Genomic DNA, 21,212 nt, shown 5'->3' with positions numbered 1-21,212 from the left:
CAACCTTGACTAGAGGGTAACCTGATGTGACCCAACCTTGACTAGAGGGTAACCTGATGTGACCCAACCTTGACTAGAGGGTAACCTGATGTGACCCAACCTTGACTAGAGGGTTTACCTGATGTGACCCAACCTTGACTAGAGGGTAACCTAATGTGACCCAACCTTGACTAGAGGGTTTACCTGATGTGACCCAACCTTGACTAGAGGGTTAACCTGATGTGACCCAACCTTGACTAGAGGGTAACCTGATGTGACCCAACCTTGACTAGAGGGTAACCTGATGTGACCCAACCTTGACTAGAGGGTAACCTGATGTGACCCAACCTTGACTAGAGGGTTAACCTGATGTGACCCAACCTTGACTAGAGGGTAACCTGATGTGACCCAACCTTGACTAGAGGGTTTACCTGATGTGACCCAACCTTGACTAGAGGGTAACCTGATGTGACCCAACCTTGACTAGAGGGTTAACCTGATGTGACCCAACCTTGACTAGAGGGTTTACCTGATGTGACCCAACCTTGACTAGAGGGTTAACCTGATGTGACCCAACCTTGACTAGAGGGTTTACCTGATGTGACCCAACCTTGACTAGAGGGTTAACCTGATGTGACCCAACCTTGACTAGAGGGTTTACCTGATGTGACCCAACCTTGACTAGAGGGTTAACCTGATGTGACCCAACCTTGACTAGAGGGTTAACCTGATGTGACCCAACCTTGACTAGAGGGTTTACCTGATGTGACCCAACCTTGACTAGAGGGTAACCTGATGTGACCCAACCTTGACTAGAGGGTAACCTGATGTGACCCAACCTTGACTAGAGGGTTTACCTGATGTGACCCAACCTTGACTAGAGGGTAACCTGATGTGACCCAACCTTGACTAGAGGGTAACCTGATGTGACCCAACCTTGACTAGAGGGTTTACCTGATGTGACCCAACCTTGACTAGAGGGTTTACCTGATGTGACCCAACCTTGACTAGAGGGTTAACCTGATGTGACCCAACCTTGACTAGAGGGTAACCTGATGTGACCCAACCTTGACAAGTCAGTTCCTCTACTTGTATCTTTCAACTTCTTGAGAATGTTTACCTCCATAAAAAAGTTCAACAAAAAAATAGCAACAGGCATGACCCCCCCTGTCTCTCTCTCTCTCTTGTCCTCTCTCTGTCTCTTTCCATCTCCCTGGAGGAAAGACATGTCCATTTATGAGGCTGTGTGCTGGTTGGGCTGGTTGGCACTGTTCCATCATTAAAGGACTAGGGTAAACAACACAGGCGGGCAAGCAGAGGAGAGGAAAGACTCTCAGCCCCCCCTCCCCCCTCCCCACCATACTTTCCATCAGACCCTGTTTTCTGTCAACCAGTGGGTTTGGTTGTGTGTGTGTGTGTGTGTGTGTGTGTGTGTGTGTGTGTGTGTGTGTGTGTGTGTGTGTGTGTGTCTGTGTGTGTGTGTGTGTGTGTGTGTGTGTGTGTGTGTGTGTGTGTGTGTGTGTGTGTGGAGGGGGATACAGCTGGGCAGGATGGGTGGAAAGGAAGAATGGTGATATCTGACCCCATATCCTCTCCTGTGGCTTCACAATCATCATCTCTCATCAACCAAGCATGTCCTGCTGACAGGGACACATTCTCTGACACCCCTAGGTACAGATCTAGGATCAGCTTATCCCCCCACAATCCTAACCTTAGCCATTAGTGAGGAAAATGCTAAACTGACGCAAGATCAGTGTCCAAGCGAAACTTCACCCCGGAGTCATTCTCTGACATGTAGAGAGAGGCTGGTGGGTTCCTACACTGTTATTGATTAAGCTTGCCTGGCACAATGGAACCAATACAATTGTCCCAAATGTGCAAACAACGCCAATCCGGTACTCTAGGCTGGCTAAAGCAAATGCTTAAAGGATTTGAGCCCAGATCTGATGGCTGGGTTGCAGAAATTGCCTTATTCATCTGGAGGGTCGCAAGAAATGTGTTGAGGGTCCAATGAAAATGTTTTAAGATGGGTCACAGCATGCAAAGTATTGGGATCCACTGTTCTAGGGTGTTCCAAATCATTGCTATGAGCTAAAGAGATGGTTTTGTACAGCCTCAATATTGGCTGTCCACGTTGTTTGTATTGGTCCTGATGAAAATCCTGGACAGATTCCCCAAATCTACAGTCACATGCCAGTCACAACAGCCGCTGTGCACAAGTACATCGCTCCATTCTAAAAGTCTATAAAGGAATTTTATTTCTGCATCCCAAATGGCACCCTATTCCTTACATAGTGCACTACAATTGACTAAAGCTCTATGGGCACTATATAGGGAATAGGGAGCCATTTGGGACACAGTCAAGGAAGCCAAAATATTTGGTTGTTTCTACAAGATGCCTGAGTGGGTCTGGAAGCTCCTCTCTCTCTCTCTCTCTCTCTCTCTCTCTCTCTCTCTCTCCACTAAAACAGTTTATACTGTTGCCTTGGTCTCGCTCGCATTCCTCCCCACAGGAGAGGGGATTGGAGAAAAAAAGAAAACCAAGGGGCTGGAAAACTTGCCTTAAAAAAGTATTAAACGATGGCAGCTATTCTTAGACACACTCTTAGACTATTTCAGAACACCAGTGTCTTAAAGGGGAACTGGCTGCTTGTTACTGTCATATGAGCATACATTTTTAGCATGGTGGTCTAGCAGGAATCGAACCCACAATTCTGGCATTGCAAATTTCATGCTCTACCATCTGATCCACATTCTCTCCAACCACACACAAAAATACACATGCGTGTGTTTTGGCTGTTTCTGGGTTACAACCCAGAAACAGCCTCCTTTCATGGGAGGCTGGTGACCCATGACAATTGGAAGTGTTTGTTTGAAAGGTAAAAGGAAACAGACGGCTTTTGCCAGGATGCCCGGAGGTCTTCTTGTTAACAGTGTGTGTGTGTGTGTGTGTGTGTGTGTGTGTATGATGAGGGCCATCTACATAAACAAGCACAGTGTCACGTCCTGACCAGTAAAGGGGCCATTTGTCATTGTAGTATGGTCAGGGCGTGGCAGGGGGGTGTTGTTTCTGTGTGTTTTGGGGTTTGTTTGTTTCCAGGGGATATGTTCTAGTTTTCTATGTTCATTTTCTATGTGTGGTTTGGTTTCCAATCAGAGGCAGGTGTCTTTCGTTGTCTCTGATTGGAAGCCATACTTAGGCAGCCTGTTTTTTCCTTCGGGTTTGTGGGTGGTTGTTTTCGGTATAGCCTATGTGCCTTACGGAACTGTTGATTGTCGGTTTGTTATTTTTGTTTAAGTGTTCACTTTATTAAATAGTAAAAGAAGATGAGCACTTTACCCGCTGCGCTTTGGTCCCCTTTCATCGACTCTTATGACAGAACCACCCACCAAAAGAAGACCAAGCAGCGGGATAAGGAGCAGGAGAGGAGGCATCTCGAGTCATGGACGTGGGAGGAGATCCTCGATGGAAAGGGTCCATGGAGCCATGCTGGGGAGTACCAGCACCCGAAGGAGGAGCTGGAGGAAGCGAAGAGGGAATGACGGAGGTACGAGGCGTTGTGTCCTCCTATTCAGGAGGTGAAGAGGCAGCCCCCCAAAAAAATGTTTGGGGGGGGCATAAGGGGAGTTTTGCTAGGTCAGGGGGGAACCCTGACCTAACTTCCCGGGCATTTCGGAGGGAACCATGGAGGAAACCAGAGCCGGTCGAAGAGTAAAGAGCGGATGACGACGCTGGATTCCGGAGAAAGGGACTGGTGGAAAGCGCACGATGGAGCAGACGCACAGAGGGAGGAGCTAGGCAGTATGGAGGAATGTGCACTATGTCACCCATACGCACTCAGAGCCCAGTGCAGTCGATACAGGCTCCTCGACATTGTCGTGCGACAGCTAGCCGGCAGCCAGGAAAAAGTGCGCCGGCTCAGCGTATCTGGCCTCCAGTGCGGCTCCTCGGCCCAGGATATCCTACACCTACTCCACGCACGATACCCTGCATTCCCCAGCACAGCCCAGTTCGTCCTGTGCCAGCGCTTCGCCCTTGCCGGGCTAGAGTGAGCATTGAGCCAAGACGGGTTGTGCTAGCTGTAAGTGTCAGACCTCCAGTGAGAATCCTGGGCCCAGGATATCCTACGCTTGCTCCATGTACGGTGCCCCGCATTCCCCAGCACAGCCCAGTTCGTCATTTGCCAGCGCTCCACCCTTTCCGGGCTATAGTCAGCATCGGGCCAGGACGGGTTGTGCCAGCCCTGAGCGCCAGACCTCCAGTGCGCCTCCAAGGCCCAGTACGTCCTGTGCCTGCTCCGCGTACTCTCCTTCCAGCGACGCTTCTCAGCCCGGAGCCTCCAGCGACGCTCCCCAGTCAGGAGCCTCCAGCGACACTCCCCAGTCAGGAGCCTCCAGCGACGCTCCCCAGTCAGGAGCCTCCAGCGACGCTCCCCAGTCAGGAGCCTCCAGCGATGCTCCTCAGCCTGGAGCCTCCAGCGACGCTCCCCAGTCAGGAGCCTCCAGCGATGCTCCTCAGCCCGGAGCCTCCAGTGACGCTCCCCAGTCAGGGGCCTCCAGCGACGCCTCTCAGCCCGGGGCCTCCAGCGACGCCTCTCAGCCCAGAGTCTTCTGAACGGGAGCTACGCCCAGAGCCAGAGCCACCTCCGTAGTGGGAGGATTGGCGAAGGGGGGGTGTAGCACAGGAACCGTCATTGATGGTGGCCACCCTCCCTTCCCTCCCTTTAGGTTTGGGGTTGGTTTTGTGTTTTTTTGTTTTGTTTTGAGGTGCAGTAGGGGTCTGCACCTTTGGGGGGGGGGGGGGGGGGGGTACTGTCACGTCCTGATCAGTAAAGGGGTCATTTGTCATTGTTGTATGGTCAGGGCGTGGCAGGGGGCTGTTGTTTCTGTGTGTTTTGGGGTTTGTTTGTTTCCAGGTGATATGTTCTAGTTTTCTTTTTCTATGTTAATTTTCTATGTGTGGCCGAGTATGGTTTCCAATCAGAGGCAGGTGTCTTTCATTGTCTCTGATTGGAAGCCATACTTAGGCAGCCTGTTTTTTCCTTCGGGTTTGTGGGTGGTTGTTTTCGGTATAGCCTATGTGCCTTACGGAACTGTTGATTGTCGGTTTGTTATTTTTGTTTAAGTGTTCACTTTATTAAATAGTAAAAGAAGATGAGCACTTTACCCGCTGCGCTTTGGTCCCCTTTCATCGACGCTTATGACACAGTGTCTAGCTCTAGTCCTTACTTCAGGCTTGTCAGGCCTGCTTTTGGAGGACGTGAGTGTATGAAATATATTCTCCATACAAAAGTTGACCCTAGTTAGAATTCATTTATTTTCAAACACCCGCTTTCCATGTCTTTTCTCGTGAAATCAACAGCCTCTCTCCTCCAATCACAGCGGAGCCCCTGGTGAGGCAGGTGAAGAAGACACGCATCAAGAGGGATGACTTCCACATCTTGAAGGTGATTGGTCGAGGGACCTTCAGTGAGGTGAGAGGACGCCGGCAAAAGTCAAGGTGCACTTTGGAGAATTGAATCTTATCTCCGTGGTAACGTGTGTGTTGCTGTATTTATAGGTGGCTGTGGCGAGGATGCGTAGCACACAGCAAGTGTACGCGCTGAAGATTATGAATAAGTGGGACATGCTGAAGCGAGGAGAGGTAAACACACACACACAGGAACCTTCCCACTGGGCACAAACTGGTTGAATCGACGCTGTTTCAACTACAAAAAAATAAGTGTGATGACATTGAATCAACATGGAAAACTGATTGGATTTGCAAAAATCAACATAACGAAATTTTAAGCTATGGTCGACCCTGTAAAACAACACTTTTCACTGCACTTATCTGGTGTATGTAACAATATTTTATTATTTTTAAGCTAAATATAATGACATGGTTAAAATGTTTCTTGTTTTCATGTTGAATTCACGTTCATTGACAACTCAATCAAATGTAATTTGAAACTAGACATTAAAATAACGTCTGTCCTTAGTGGGTTTTACTATTCACATAACAACGGATACATTTTGTATTAGAACCAACTTTGTTGCTTCTTGCATCTACTGTAAAACAACATCCCAGCTAGCACATAACGTTCTGAGAATGTTGTCCTATGGTTATTTTGCAATACAACCTTCCCACAACTTTCTAGAAATGGTGCAGGATAGTTGCTTGGCTTTGGAAAATTCTCAGCAAATTTAAGGACATTAAAATAACGTTAGTTTCTTGGTGTTTCATTACTTTAACAGAACATTTCCTAAAAGTTCAAACATGGTTACATTTGATTACATTTTTAGTAATGTTCTAGGAACGTTCTCCAACTGGTTTGACATTGGGAATGTTCTGAAATAGTTCAGAGAACATTAAGAAACAACGTTTTTCTGTGGGAATTTCAGTACTTTAGCGTAACGTTTCCTACAGGTTTCCTTATGGTTCTATTTAAAGTACTGTTCTCAAATTGTTCCCTGAGGTGTGTTTGTCAAGGGCTACAAAAAACAGTGTACTGCTGAGGGTGCTCGAGGACCAGGGTTGGGAAACACTGCCTTAGGACACATGGAAATGAATTTGCTATATATGGCCGGAGTTCAAAACAGTTAACGCAAACAGTGTTATTAAAAATCTTATTGTTCTCAGAATGTTATTTAACCCTCTATGGCATGGTAACAAACTACCTTTTTGGACCTCACAGCACCCCTTTTTGATAAGACATGTTTTTTATATATGTGGCCTTTTGTCTGGGGGAGGAGCAGTCCTTTCAGGATGCAAAGCCGCATGGGACACATTGCCACCAATTGGTAAGATAAAATCACGTTTAAATTGAAATAACTTTATATAAAAAAATATATGCATGAGTATGTAAAGAAGTATGTTTGATTGTTTAAAGATTTATTTTGTTTTTATTTATATACTAAAACAGTGTTTTTTGGTTCGTTGCCTCAGGGTAACATTGTGCAGTTAGACCACTTTTGTTCGGGCAATATCATGCTAAAGTGTGGAGATGTGCTCGGATGCATAATTATGACCATGGTCAATGTTTTTACTTTACTACCTACTGATACTTACAGGAAATGGACACAAGAACATTTTATGGGTGGAAGGAACGTCATCGAGCAGTTATGGTCATTCCCTCTGACAGTGAGGACCATGAGCTTGAGGAGAGTCAGGAAGAGTGGATCCCAGAATCAGGTTTGACAGACAGTTAGGAGGTCAGGGGTCAGTTAGGGGTCAGTCAGCAAAGTAATGTGTGCGTGTGTGTGCGTGTGTGCGTCAGTGGATGAAGAAGGGTATATGACACATTCAAATGTGTGCTTCCTGCTTTCTTTTTTAAAGGAGAATGCCTGTCTGTTGACAATGAGACTGAGTCTGAGGATGAAGATGTATGAGAGGTTGATGTTCCACGCCTACCCCGGTGGAGAACACCCCACAATGCTTACCCAGAATGGCAGGGCCTGCTTTTAAGATCTGATGATATCATGTCCCCCCTCCAGTACTTCAAGTAGTTTTTCTCTGAAGACATTCTGGAAGTTATTGTAGGGCAGTCAAATTTATATGCGATACAATGTAATGCAACAAGCCCCTTAACCTTACTACAAAAGAATTGGAGCAGTTCCTGGGTATAGTGGTGTACATGTCATTGTTTGGTTTACCAGGCACCCGTATGTTTTGGAACAAAGCCTGCCGAGTGTCCCAAGTAGCTGACACCATGATACTGAATAGATGGGAGGCCATCAAAAAAATCCCTAAGGTTGACAGGTGGGATCGCAAGCGAAAGATGATCATCAATGTCCGATGCCGTGCTGTGGTGTAAGAATACAACAAGAATATGGGTGGGGTGGATCTGCTTGACTCACTGAGTGCACTGTATCGGAACAAAATCAGATCAAAGAAGTGGTACCACCAGCTGGTTTTCCACTTCCTGGATATGATCATAGTGACAACCTAGCTGCTCTACTGAAGAGATTGTGAAGGCACTGGCATGAGAAAGAAGGAACAAATGAAGCTGTATACGTTCAAGTCATACATCACTGAAGGCCTATGCAAAAGTGGAAAGAGTCTGGAGTGCAAGAAAGGTCGTCCCAGTTCCACTATTGCTGGTGAGTATGAGGAGAAGAGGAGGAAAGGACCCGCTGCTCCAATTCCAGTCCCTGATGTGCGCCTGGATGCCACAGCCCACTGGATGATTATGGCTGAAAAGAAGGGAGATGCAAGGTACCAGGATACACAGGTACACCAAACGCCAAGTGCCAGAAATGTGAGGTCCACCTCTGTTTCACATCCACCAGCAACTGCTTCCTGAGGTTCCACACAGAATTCAAACAATAACCCACACAAACACACGTTCAGACACACTGAAACACACACACACACTCGCACATATAGGCTAACCCCTCCACACACACACACAGTCATTTGGATGTTGGTTTATATGTTTATATGAAATGTGAGAAACATTTATACATGAGGTGTTAGTTGTAATTAGTAGTAGTTTGTTTATTTGATTGTTTGATGTTTTGACTTTAAAGCTTCTAATTGTGATTGGTTGGAACTATTTGTGGTGGATGATTGTCAAAATAAAACTTTTGTTCTAATTCATATATCGCTTGTTTTCCTTATTTCAGCCCTGAGGCAACAAACCAATGTCTGGTTCGGGGGTGTTGGGTGGGGGGGGGGGGAATGGACGACAAATTTTATGATAGATATATTATCAGGGACCCCCAAGCTCCCCCCCAAAAATCGGATGAAATATTTTTTAACCCCCAAAATAAAAAGTCATGCTATAGAGGGTTAATTACCTTCAAATAAGCTATAATTTCTGTTCTCAGAACATTAATAAAGCCTCCCAGAAAAACTTTCAGGAAACCATAGTAAAATGTTCTCAGAATCTCCCTGCAACCCAAAAAGGAACGCACCCAGAACAGGCGAAAATGTCACTACCGTTCTCAGAACATTCCGTTTTACATGTCAGGAAACTTATGGCTTCATTCCCAGAACCAACGGGAAACCAAAAACGTATGTTCCCACAACTTCCAAGGAACCAAGCTGGGATGTGAGGCCATCTGTCTCTCTGTGTTGCATCTTTGTGTTTCTGTCCTGTAGACAGCTTGTTACCAGGAGGAGAGAGAGGTTCTGCTGAAGGGTGATCGACGGTGGATCACAGAGCTGCACTATGCCTTCCAGGACGACAATTACCTGGTGGGTATTAGTGACAAATCGCAAACATCAGGGTCATTTCAGCCTTCACATCTGACTGCAGTCTACCTGGTGTGATTCAGTCACGTTCCTCAGTTTCTTTCCCTTGAAATTCACCAAGGGAAAATAATTTCATCTCTCTTTCTCTTAATTTTTTTCTTCTTCACATCTCTCTATCTCTCTCTCTCGCTCATTCTCTCGCTCACTCTCGCTCTCACTCTCTCTCTCTCAGTACCTGGTGATGGACTACTACGTGGGTGGTGATTTGTTGACCCTGCTCAGTAAATTTGGTGACCGTATCCCTGAGGACATGGCCCAGTTCTACTTGGCTGAGATGGTCATGGCGATCGACTCCATCCACAGGATGGGCTATGTGCACAGGTTAGTTGGTCAGAGACACCTGGCAACATGACAACCTCCAGCAAACAATTTGTGGTGTTCCTAGAATACCGCCGTAATGTTCTGAAAACAGTACATTTTCTGGAAGAAATGTTCTCAGAAAACGGGGAACATTGTTCCTTACTTTGGAGGACCTACAAGAGGGGTTCAAAGAATGTTTGTTGACTCTGGAATGCATGAATAAATAAGCATAATAGAACTTGAGAAGTCTCTTTTTGAGTGTGGACTGTCTACGTCATCTAATGGTTTCATTTTGCTCCATGCTCCGCAAGTTCTGAGTCTAGGGTTCCAAGAACCATGGGAACGTTAGCTATGAAATCTCATATAGATGACCTGGGAACAATAAGAATAATGTTCAGACCTGTGAATGTGCATAGTCAGATTTGCATCCTTCACTCTCCCCTTTGCAGGGACATCAAACCTGACAACATCATGCTGACGGCGGAGGGCCACGTCAGGCTGGGGGACTTTGGTTCCTGTCTGAGGGTCCAGGAGGATGGCATGGTGAGAGGCCCCAAAGGGCCACAAAATACTCAGAATTCGCTCCACAATACTGTTGTGCAAAAGTAAGAGTGGGTATCGAATCTGGGTCTACTGTGAGTCACAAGGCTGTGTAAGCCCTTGGAGCTAAAGCCAAGGCTCAGGGAGCTAACGGAAGTCTTTAGGTCTCAGGCATGGTTATACTTATTCACCAAACCACCTCGGTCACACGAAGGTGTACTCCTTATTGTGTGATCTCTGCTGCTACAATTAGACATCTAAATACTACTTTCAGTGAGGGCAGGTTTCTCTTTTTTATAATGTGAACATGTTGCATCCCGAGGATAGAATTCTAACTTTTGTAAATGCATTTGTGTGCCTTGACATGTGTCTGTGTATTTGCAGGTGCACTCTTCCCTGGCGGTGGGCACACCCGACTACCTGTCCCCAGAGATCCTGCGTGCGGTGGAGGGAGGGGGAGGCTATGGCCCTGAGTGTGACTGGTGGGCCCTGGGGGTCTGTGCCTACGAGATGCTGCAGGGGACCACACCCTTCTACGCAGACTCCATCTCTGAGACCTACGCCAAGATCATGAACTTCCAGGTACGATGGTGACTTTATACAGAAACTAATCTTACAGATTGATCAAGAGAACATGTTGAGGGTCATCAGAACATTTTCCATATGTTTCTATAGATATCGGTGCAAAAAGTCATAGGAAATACGAAGAGGGAAGGATGTCGAACAAGAACTAATATTCAATAGGGACTAGGGTACAATCCCAAATCAACCCCTAACCCTACACTTGTGGAGATATTAGAGAATTCAATTAGTGCAAGCAACTTCCACATAGCTTCCTAGAGCTATTATAATATTGCTTACACCTGTCAAAACCAATCAGATCTCTGCAAGTGCATAGGGTGTAGGGTTTAGGGGTCAATTTGGGATTGGGCCATAGTGATCTTTGGGACCATTTTCTTATACATCTGCAAGGAGTGCACAGAGGTATATATTGAGCTCAAACCTAAAGAACTCTGAAGAACTAAGAGGAACCAACCACTATGTCCCCCCAGGAGCACTTTGAGATCCCCCCGTCTGGCCCCGAGGTTTCAGATGAGGCCCGCTCCCTCATCATGGGGCTGATCTGCGAGAGGGAGGATCGTATGGGGGCCAGGGGTTCTGGGGACTTCAGGGCCCACCCCTTCTTCTGTGGACTAGACTGGGGCTCCCTGCATGAACTTCCAGCACCCTTCCAACCTGAAGTCTCCAATGCCACTGACACCTCCAACTTTGATGTGTTGGATGACTGCCTCAGTGAAATGGTATTAATCCGAAAAGCCATTATACAATCTACAATCTATATACAATCCATTTAAATGTAAAGGAGTCTAATACAGAGCCTTAAGGGACTCCATAGAATATTACATGGCTCCAGAAGCAAGCCTGAAAAGCAAATATAGCAGATAACATATAATGCACTCTATTTGTAATGCTGTCTTGTGTCCTACAGGAAACACTGAGTGATGTTATGGACAAGGCCCCTATCGGAGTTCACCTGGCTTTCGTTGGCTACTCCTACACAGCTACAAGGTCACATTCATATCATATACTGTCTCAGTATCAAAGTACCCCAAATTAATGGGGTATCATACAAAACTATATCAACACAGTTGTAATGTTTTCTTTGTCTTTTGTTCTTTCTGTTTTTTTTATATCTCTTACAGACAGACAGGTGCCTTGGATCGCAGTCGTGACATCATGATGGAGATTGACCACCAGCGACACCGTGGGTTGCCAAGCTTCGATTTCCAGGATAAGCTCGTAGGTTGACTATCTACACTAACAACTAGCTGAGTGTCGTGTCTTTGGCATCATTAAAACGGAAGACATGTTTATCAAATAACTCTCTCTAATTATTATTACGCGATTAAACTGATTAATCGTGTAACTGTAATTAACTAGGAGGTCGGGGCACCAAGGAAAATATTCAGATTACAAAGTTATAATTTTCCTAATATAACTTTCAGATATCATACTATCTGATCTGAGTCTTCTGATTAATGATGTGTTATTTACCTTGCCAGTCTCATTCCAAATGTCGTAAATTGTTGGTTATCTGCACGAACCCAGTCTTCACTATGAGTCATCCATACATCAATTGTCTTAAAATCATTTATTTACTAAACTAAATAATTCACAGAAATGCATAATCAGACAGATATGGTTACAAGGAAATGATAGGAGAATGTACCCTAGTGGGCTAAACTGGCATGGCAGCTTGTTAGACAAAAGGGGAGTGTGGGTCAGCTGAGAAGGCACTACAGAGTTGATAAATATTAACAATTGAAATGCTAATCCTTTGCACATGAACGCTCACTCATTAGGGAACAATTGCAATCAATATATATATTTACGCTCAGTGTGTCGTCGGGATCTTTGTTGAAAAGTTCCGTTCTGTTGGAGAGTTTTGTCCTCGCGTTCTCTCTCTCTCTCTCGGTTAGAATGGATATTTCAAAGTGACATTCATTAATGTCGTTATAGGACGGCTGTTTCGTCGGTCTTCGCATTCAATGATACCGAATTCCTAGCTGCAGACTAGTAATTAATATCAAAGACTTGTTATTATTCTGTCGGTTTCAATAGTCTAAGAGTTTAACCACGTAGTATGGTTAAAGTTCAGAACGAGGAATGCATGGTCAAACCTTGGCCCTCTCTTCTCGAGGTAAGCTGGTCTGGTGATAGAAACCCTGGGTGGGGGTTTTATTCGGAATGACAGAAAAAGGCTGTCTCATGACGCCAGGTCTCGTCTGTTCATGGGGGCGTGCCGATGACTTGGTAAAACTTTAAACAGAAAATACAATTCTATCACATTAACATCTTACAAGCATCACAACATATTCCAAATAGCTTTATCCTTATTCATTAATTTTATACAACCATTAGATGTAAGTCTCACAACTGAGGCTATGATATAAACAGAGCCATGGTAATGTGGCCATATTGTCTCTCATGAGTTTCACAAAATTGTACCAAACGGACCAGTTCGTAGCTGGATTCTTCACCGATCCTTTATACCTTCTCCAGAACATAAATGTCGTTTGGTTCTCCAGACCGGTGAGGTGGAAGAATTCCTGGGTTCTTTCTATGAAGCCCACTCTCTCTGTATACTGTGGCCATGAGGACCATGAGGGCCATGAGGACATTTTCTTAGGAATTTACGACCTCTCTCACAGGGCCTGAGTAGGGGGAGGTAGGGGGATGGTACATAGAAAACCCAAAGAGGGCAACGTCATGACATGAGTTACGTTTTTACAATCAAGACTAGAATGCTAACTGCTAGATTGGCTACTAAGGACAATTTGAGTAGTCGGGTAACCGATGTGGAACCACTAGCTAGTTAGCTGTAGGTTGGGACTCCCACCCTGTTACACATACATGTCCATTTATTTATGCAGGAATGCTAAGTGCTTTCCTCATCTCGTGTGTCACTAAGCTGTGACAAAAATGCTTAGCTCTTCCTGAGCTAGCAGCATATTGAATGAGTTTTGTGGCATACGTCAAAGTTAGGCATGCAATAAATACTAACGGCTGCTAGATTAGGTTATGCTGAGCACAGGTGGTTGGTGGCACCTTAATTGGGGAGGATGGGCTCGTGGTAATGGCTGGAGCGGAATAGGTGGAATGGTATGGTTTGATGCCATGGTTTGATGCCAACACATGGTTTGATGCCATTCTATTAGCTCTGTTCCAGCCATGATTATGAGCCCATCCTCCCCAATTAAGGTGCCACCAAACACCTGTGCTCAGCATAACCTGTGCTCTCCTCTCAGCAGCCTCCACTGATGCTGAGGGCTACACAATGTTAACCTTTATCAGGCGGTGTATGTCTAACACTGAGAGGGGTGCTGTGGGCTTTCAGAGTCAGATGTGGCAGCTCCGAGATGTCCTGACCACGCCTGACAACCTGCCTGCCCTGCTTGAGCTCCCCCTAGCTTTGGAGCAGAGTACTGCAGAGTCGACTCACACCACAACAGAGGAGGAAGAGGAGGAGAACGACCAGAATTCAGTACTTGATGAGGATCTGCACAGGTTAGATCACTCCTGAGTGAGACAGACAGATACATTTTTTAAAACCTTTTATTAACCTTTATTTAACCAGGCAAGTCAATTAAGAACACATTTTATTTACAGTGACGGCCTACCAAGAGGCAAAAAATAAAAAACTAAGACAAAACACACATCACGACAAGAGAGACACCACAACAATACATAAAGAGAGACCTAAGACAACAACATAACATGGCAGCAGCACAACATGGCAGAAGTATAAACATTGTTAGGCGCACACAGGTAGATATGGGGCCTATGCTTTTATTTCAGTATTGCTATACTGCTAAAAATGAGTCGCCCTCACCTTTTCATTTCATACTTCACAGACTCAGCAGACAAATGGGTAGCTTTGCAAAGGTTTTTATTATTTTGTTGCATTACAACCTGTAATTTAAATGGATTTTTATTTGGATTTCATGTAATGGACATACACAAAATAGTTCAAACTGGTGAAGCGAAATGAAAAAAATTACTTGTTTCAAAAAATTCTCTAAAATTAAAAATGGAAAAGTGGTGCGTGCCGATTTTTTTCCCCCCTTTGCTACAAATTCCCTAAATAAGATCTGGTGCAACCAATTACCTTCAGAAGTCACATTATTAGTTAAATAATGTCCACCTGTGCGCAATCTAAGTGTCACATGATCTGTCACATGATCTTAGTATATAAACACCTGTTCTGAAAAGCCCCAGAGTCTGCAACACCACTAAGCAAGGGGCACCACCAAGCAAGCGGCACCATGAAACCCACGAAGCTCTCCAAACACGTCAGGGACAAAGTTGTGGAGAAGTGCAGATTAGGGTTGGGTTATAAAAAAATATCAGAAACTTTTAAAATCCCACAGAGCATGTTTAAATACATTATTAAAAAATGGGAAGAATATGGCACCACAACAAACCTGCCAAGAGAGGGCAGCCCACCAAAACTCACGGACCAGGCAAGGAGGGCATTAATCAGAGAGGCAACAAAGAGACCAAAGATAACCCTGAAAGAACTGTAAAGCGCCACAGCTGAGATCGGAGTATCTGTCCATAGGACCACTTTAAGCCGCACACTCCACAGAGCTGAGCTTTACAGAAGTGACCAGAAAAAAGCCATTGCTTAAAGAAAAAAAGCCTAACACCTCTCATCACCCCAAGAACATCATCCCCACAGTGAAGCATGGTGGTGGCAGCATCATGGTGTGGGGATGTTTTTCATCGGCAGGGACTGGGAAGCTGGTCAGAATTGAAGGAATGATGGATGGCACTAAATACAAGGAAATTCTTGAGGGAAACCTGTTTCAGTCTTCCAGAGATTTGAGAGTGGGATGGAGGTTCACCTTCCAGCTGCACAATGACCCTAAGCATACTGCTAAAGCAACACTTGAGTGGTTTAAGGGGACACATTTAAATGTATTGGAATGGCCTAGTCAAAGCCCAGACCTCAATCCAATTAAGAATCTGTGGTATGACTTAAAGATTGCTGTACACCAGCGGAACACATCAAACTTGAAGGAGCTGGAGCAGTTTTGCCTTGAAGAGACTTGCAACTGTAATTGCTGCAAAATGTGGCTCTACAAAGTATTGACTTGGGGGAGGGGGGTGAATAGTTATGAACGCTCAAGTTTTCAGTTTTTTTCCCATCTTATTTCTTGTTTGTTTCACAATAAAAAATATTTAGCATATTCAAAGTGGTAGGCATGTTGTGTAAATGAAATTGTACAAACCCCCCAAAAAATCAATTTCAATTCCAGGTTGTAAGGCAACAAAATTCATAGCCAATACCAGAGCCCTTGTATTCAAAGCTGACCTTATCCAATCAACTACGTAGGTGAGTATTCATAGCCAATACCAGAGCCCTTGTATTCAAAGCTGACCTTATCCAATCATCTACGTAGGCGGCTGCAAGAGGCAGAGAAGAGGAATGGAGAGCTGGAGAAGGAGATGGAGAGACTGAGGGGGGAGATCCAGGGCCTGAAGTCCCCCAAGGAGACAGGCAAGGAACCCATCACTCATCTCTCCTCATCTCCTCTTCAAAACCCCTCATACCTGAATCATTTCCTGTTCTATCATCCTTCCTTGGGTTTCTTTCCCATCCATTTAAACTTTTGACCTGAAGGTTGTGTCGTGTTCATAAGGGTACACAACTGAAAATGTTTAAAACCGTTTTGCAATGTAAAGTTAAAATTAGTTTTTCTTATTGGAAAAATCCAGCAAGTCCCTCCCTTTTTCAATCCGTTTTCATAGATTTGATGCCTTATGAACACAACCCTGGAATTGTGTAGCAGCATTACCTCATCCTATAGACATCTATAAGCGCTATAGCATCTCTTCACAGGCAACAGTGTCTAACAACACAGATGTGATATGGTAGGATTTCCAGACCATATGAGCCACATACTGTAAAAAAATAGTGTTTCATAGCAGGAGCACCAAGCAGCATCTGCTTATGTTGGAGCCCTTGGCCAGAACAGAACAATAAATATCCCCTCTAAGAATAGGCCTGGTATGCAGCCGTTGGCCCTCCCTCGCTATAAATCAATACAGCGTAATGAGCCTTTTAAAGATGCAGTGTTAGGGGGTCTCCTTCGGGGTAGGTTTCTAATGGATGGATGTGTGGATGGAGGGCTGGATGCAGTCAGTCCCTTAGAGGACTCCAACTCCCAGAATGCACCAAAGGACAGGCGCTGTTGACAAGCAGATAAACAGGACCGGCTAGCTTGTTTAAAGGGGAAACAACATTGTTAATGGAATAATAAACATATCTACGTACTGTACTTTTAAAAAGTTGCCAAGAAATACTGGCAAAGCCTCACGCCCTTTCCAATCACTCCATTTTCATCACATTCTCTCTTTCTCTCTCTCACTTCCACACACCCATTCACTCACGCAATCACTCCTGCTGAAATTGTTTTGTTTTTTGTTGTTGTTGTGACTTTCACAGCTGGCTCGTCAGCAGTGCACCCACCCAAAACAGTTTCCAGCAAAAGTGCAGCTACTCAGTCCTGGGCCACGTTCAGTAGCCAAACATTGAGGAATGCTGCAGATAGAAATGTCATGAGGAATAGAACTCCCAACTATTTGGCTCCTTGGAAGTTGTGTAAACTTAAGTTTTTGGTTTCCCATTGGTTCTGGGAACGAAGTCATATGTTTCCTGACTGGTAAAACTGAATGTTTTGAAAGCATTCTGAGAACGGAAATTAACAATTTGACCGGTTGTGGGAATGTTCATTTTTGGGTTGCAGGGAGGTTCTGAGAACATTTTACTACTTTCCCTGAAAGATTTCATTAACGTTCTGAGAACGGAAATTATACGTTATTTCAAGGTAATTAAATAATATTCTGAGAACATGTTTCAATAAGACTTTTAATAACACTGTTTTGAACTCCAAGTACAGATAGCAAATTCATTTCCATGTGTCCTAAGGCATTAATCATGCAAACATGTATTTTTATTGTGGCTCGGCATCGGTGAAATTTGAACCTATGATCTTCTGTTCTCTATCCATGGAATTAGTCCACTGCACCACCAGGATGGAGCTGGCATGCCATGTTTTTTGTACTTATACAAAGATGTTCATTTTAGTCTATTCAAACAGACCCATTTCAAAGGAAACAAGCGCTCATCAAATCAGATGTGGCCAACACCTGAGCATACAAGATAGAGGATATAGTTTTGTTGATGCTGAGAGCAGAATGTATATGTTTTTAAATAACATTCTTAGAATTTTCTTTGAATGTTACTAATGTTTTCTTGTCATTTTTATGGAAAGTTTTCCTGATGTTCTGAGAACATGACTTTAAATAGAACCATGAGGAAACCTGTAGAAATTGTTATGCTGATGTACAGAAATTCCCACCTAAGAAACATATGGTTCTCAGAACGTTATGTGCTAGCTGGGTATCCTGCACCATTCCCAGAATGTTGTGGGACGGTTATCTGCAAAATAACCATAGGAAAACCACGCTCTCACCAAGCACTAAGAAACATACAGTATGGTTCTCAGAACATTATGTGCTAGCTGGGCTGACACGATAGAGCTGATCCCCAATTCTGGGTGACAGACAACCATATCTGTTCTACACAATATATTTCTATCTGAACATTCCTGTAACTTTTCACCCTCCTGAACAGGCCCCTGCTCTCTTGGGCTGGGTTTCCCCAAAAGCATTGTAGGACTAAGATCATCGTTCGTCCCTTTAGTTTCAATGGAATTAAGATGATCTTAGATGCTTTTAGGAAAACCAGCCTTGGGCTGTTCTAATGTACCTCTCTCTTCTCCAATCACAGAACTGCGTGTCTGCCCGTCGTCTCTTTCTCTGCCTGCACACTGTCTGGACGATGTAAGACTTACTCTCTTTCTCTCTCTCTTTCTGAGATGATCAAAGGCTTTCTGAGGGCAAACAAACAACCTATTTGGCTGTCTGCTTGGTCACTTTGGAAACATCTTGTTTTAGCAACTAACATTGGCCTTATTTGGGGTATATAAAGAGAATGTGTGTACATTTCCATGTGGATATAGAGGAAGTGTAAATAAAGCATAACAAGCTCTTACCCCACTCACACCCAACCCATATTTCTGCTCCTGCAACGGGTCCCACTTTATTTGGATAGTCCTCTATAGATGGTATACAACTTACTGGTCTATACGCCTTGCTGATCTACAACTAGTGTTAGGGGTAGGGCGAGAGTTAGTGGATGACTGTACTATCCAAATAAAGCGTTACAGGTGCAGTCTATTTTGGGCACGTCACAGCACAGCATGCCACACTCGCCTGGTGAAATATAATTGACTGCATTAATTTGAAATAACGAGTCCTCATCATCCCCAGGGCCAATGAAATTATTTTGTGTCTGCCTTTCTCTCACGGATTTTGACCCAGGCGAGTGCGGCAAGCTGTGCTGTGCTGTGCTGTGACTCGCACAAAAAAAAGACTGCATCTGTACCCTGGCCTGCAATCCTGTTCAGTTCGTGACTGTGAGTGTGTTTCAGGGGAAGAAATCGCCCCCTGCCTGTCACTACCCGCTGGTGATCCCTCTCCACCGCCACCTGCTGCTGTTTCACAGGGTAGGACATTTAAAACATGGGGACTGGAATTGATGCCTTCGTCCCAAATTATACCCTATTCCCTATTTAGTGCACTTTTGACCAGGGACAATAGGGGTCTGGTCTAAAGTAGTGCATTATATTGAGAATAGGGTGCCGTTTGACACACCCATATACTTGATGAAAAAATTACTGTATGACTGCATCTTTCCCTCTTCGCACTGTTGCTCTCTCTCCCCCTCCTTCCCACAATGGCTCAACCTTTCTTTCTCCACCTCTCCCCCTTTATTCTCTCTCTCTGTCTCCCATCTCTCCTCCTTTATGCTCTCTTTCTCTCTGTCTCCCATCTCTCCTCCTTTATGCTCTCTCTCCCTCTGTCTCCCATCTCTCCCCCTTCATGCTCCCTTCCTTCCCTCTCCTTTCCCTCTCTCTCCTTCTATCTTCCTTTCACCCTCTCCCTCCCTTCCCTCTCCTCCTCTTTCTCCCTCTCTCTCAGATGCGCTGGCCACAGGAGAGAAGTGAGTCCTACTTGTTGGTGTGTGCGGAGGGGGGAGATCTCCAAGCCTGGGACAGACACTGCTGTACTGAGATCTCCTGAACCCTCCCGCCCCCCCTCTTGGGTTAGCTACCGCCCCCTCTTGGGATCGAGGTGCGACCCAGATGTGTCACCCCCTACGCTACAGCTGCTCCCTTCCCCCAAACACCCCCTCGGCTAACAGGACAGGAGCACCACATGGCTGGAGGGATGAAGGGTGGGGATGAAATGGGCTTAACGTGAAGTGGACAGAACACACTGGAGTGGCAGCAGCATGATGCTGCTCTGCATCCACCACAGAGTCCTATTCCAGTACCTCTGAAGGAGAGCGTTTTGAGCCAGTATGGTGGACTGCTGTTAAAGCGAATGCTATACTCATTGCACTTGTCCCATATATAGAATTAAGAGTGAGCAGAGTGCTGGGCATGAATGGGGTAACGGGGAACATGGAGCAGTGGGATAACCATAGGAAAGCTAAGGACTGACACTAGCTTAAAATGAATGGGGAGGTATAGAAAATGTAAATGAAGGACATCTCCTCCTGGACTACTAATGGATGCCTGTTGCTTTCCGAGTGTCGCTATGCGGGCACTTATATCTCTGAGCGGACTGAGGTAAATGCAAGCTCTGAAAACAAGAAGACACCACAGCAAAGAGACATTGCTGGTTTAAGTGACAGCCAGAGGGGACAATCAGTCCACTCCATACACTCTCCAGCCCACCTGGACATTATTGGTGCATTTTGCCCAATATTAATGGCGTACAAATGTTCAGTCATGAATTTTTAACAGCATCATCTAGTGGTTTACTTTGTATCTATACATCTAAGAGTGGATTGTGTTGAATGTGAGAGGTATTTGTTGCACTACAGGCTTTGATGAAAGCATGCTTTTAGATGGGCCTGTTGGAATACATAGATAACATCTACAGAACAATACCAAGCAAATGTTGACTGAAGGCTAAGGATAGAGAGATCGGAGGTTGGTGTATTTTACGATTTCTGGGATTGTAAGGTTACACTTTAAGGTTACACTTAGCTCAGGTCCAGGGCTTGCTGATGCTGAGCCTTCCTACATCAAGGCTGTGTAGGTTGTAGGAAGGCTCTGCGTCAGCAAGCCGCACGTAAAGCCTTGAACCAGTGCTAGGATAGATGATGTACAGTTGAAGTCGAAAGTTTACATACACCTTAGCCAAATACATTTAAATCAAATCAAATCAAATGTATTTATATAGCCCTTCGTATATCAGCTGAAATCTCAAAGTGCTGTACAGAAACCCAGCCTAAACCCCCAAACAGCAAGCAATGCATGTGAAAGAGGCACGGTGGCTAGGAAAAACTCCCTAGGAAAAACTCCCTAGAAAGGCCAAAAACCTAGGAAGAAACCTAGAGAGGAACCAGGCTATGAGGGGTGGCCAGTCCTCTTCTGGCTGTGCCGGGTGGATATTATAACAGAACATGGTCAAGATGTTAAAATCTTCATAAATGACCAGCATGGTCAAATAA

The 21,212-nt window shown here is 45.0% G+C and overlaps 1 protein-coding gene across 5 annotated transcripts in view; it reads left to right on the top strand.

Annotated features, from left to right (window-relative positions):
• The window catches only part of LOC115154046 (myotonin-protein kinase), a 27,113-nt gene extending 6,448 nt beyond the window's left edge, over positions 1–20,665 (top strand). Inside the window, exons 2-15 of one of the 5 annotated variants that reach the window (XM_029699864.1) lie at positions 5,362–5,453; positions 5,540–5,623; positions 9,065–9,160; positions 9,390–9,538; positions 9,967–10,060; positions 10,442–10,639; positions 11,110–11,358; positions 11,547–11,626; positions 11,761–11,857; positions 13,956–14,125; positions 16,024–16,121; positions 18,417–18,469; positions 19,120–19,194; positions 19,670–20,665. In XM_029699864.1, the coding sequence (XP_029555724.1) occupies positions 5,362–5,453; positions 5,540–5,623; positions 9,065–9,160; positions 9,390–9,538; positions 9,967–10,060; positions 10,442–10,639; positions 11,110–11,358; positions 11,547–11,626; positions 11,761–11,857; positions 13,956–14,125; positions 16,024–16,121; positions 18,417–18,469; positions 19,120–19,194; positions 19,670–19,771 (1,637 nt within the window). In that variant the 3' untranslated portion in view covers positions 19,772–20,665. The other 4 variants (XM_029699867.1, XM_029699865.1, XM_029699868.1 and 1 more) reach the window with 4 other exon arrangements.
• The last annotated feature ends 547 nt before the right edge of the window (positions 20,666–21,212 follow it).

This window comes from Salmo trutta, chromosome 19 (genome assembly GCF_901001165.1).
Source record: "Salmo trutta chromosome 19, fSalTru1.1, whole genome shotgun sequence".
NCBI classification, from domain to species: Eukaryota; Metazoa; Chordata; class Actinopteri; order Salmoniformes; family Salmonidae; genus Salmo; species Salmo trutta.
This window is presented reverse-complemented; position numbering and strand designations above follow the sequence as displayed.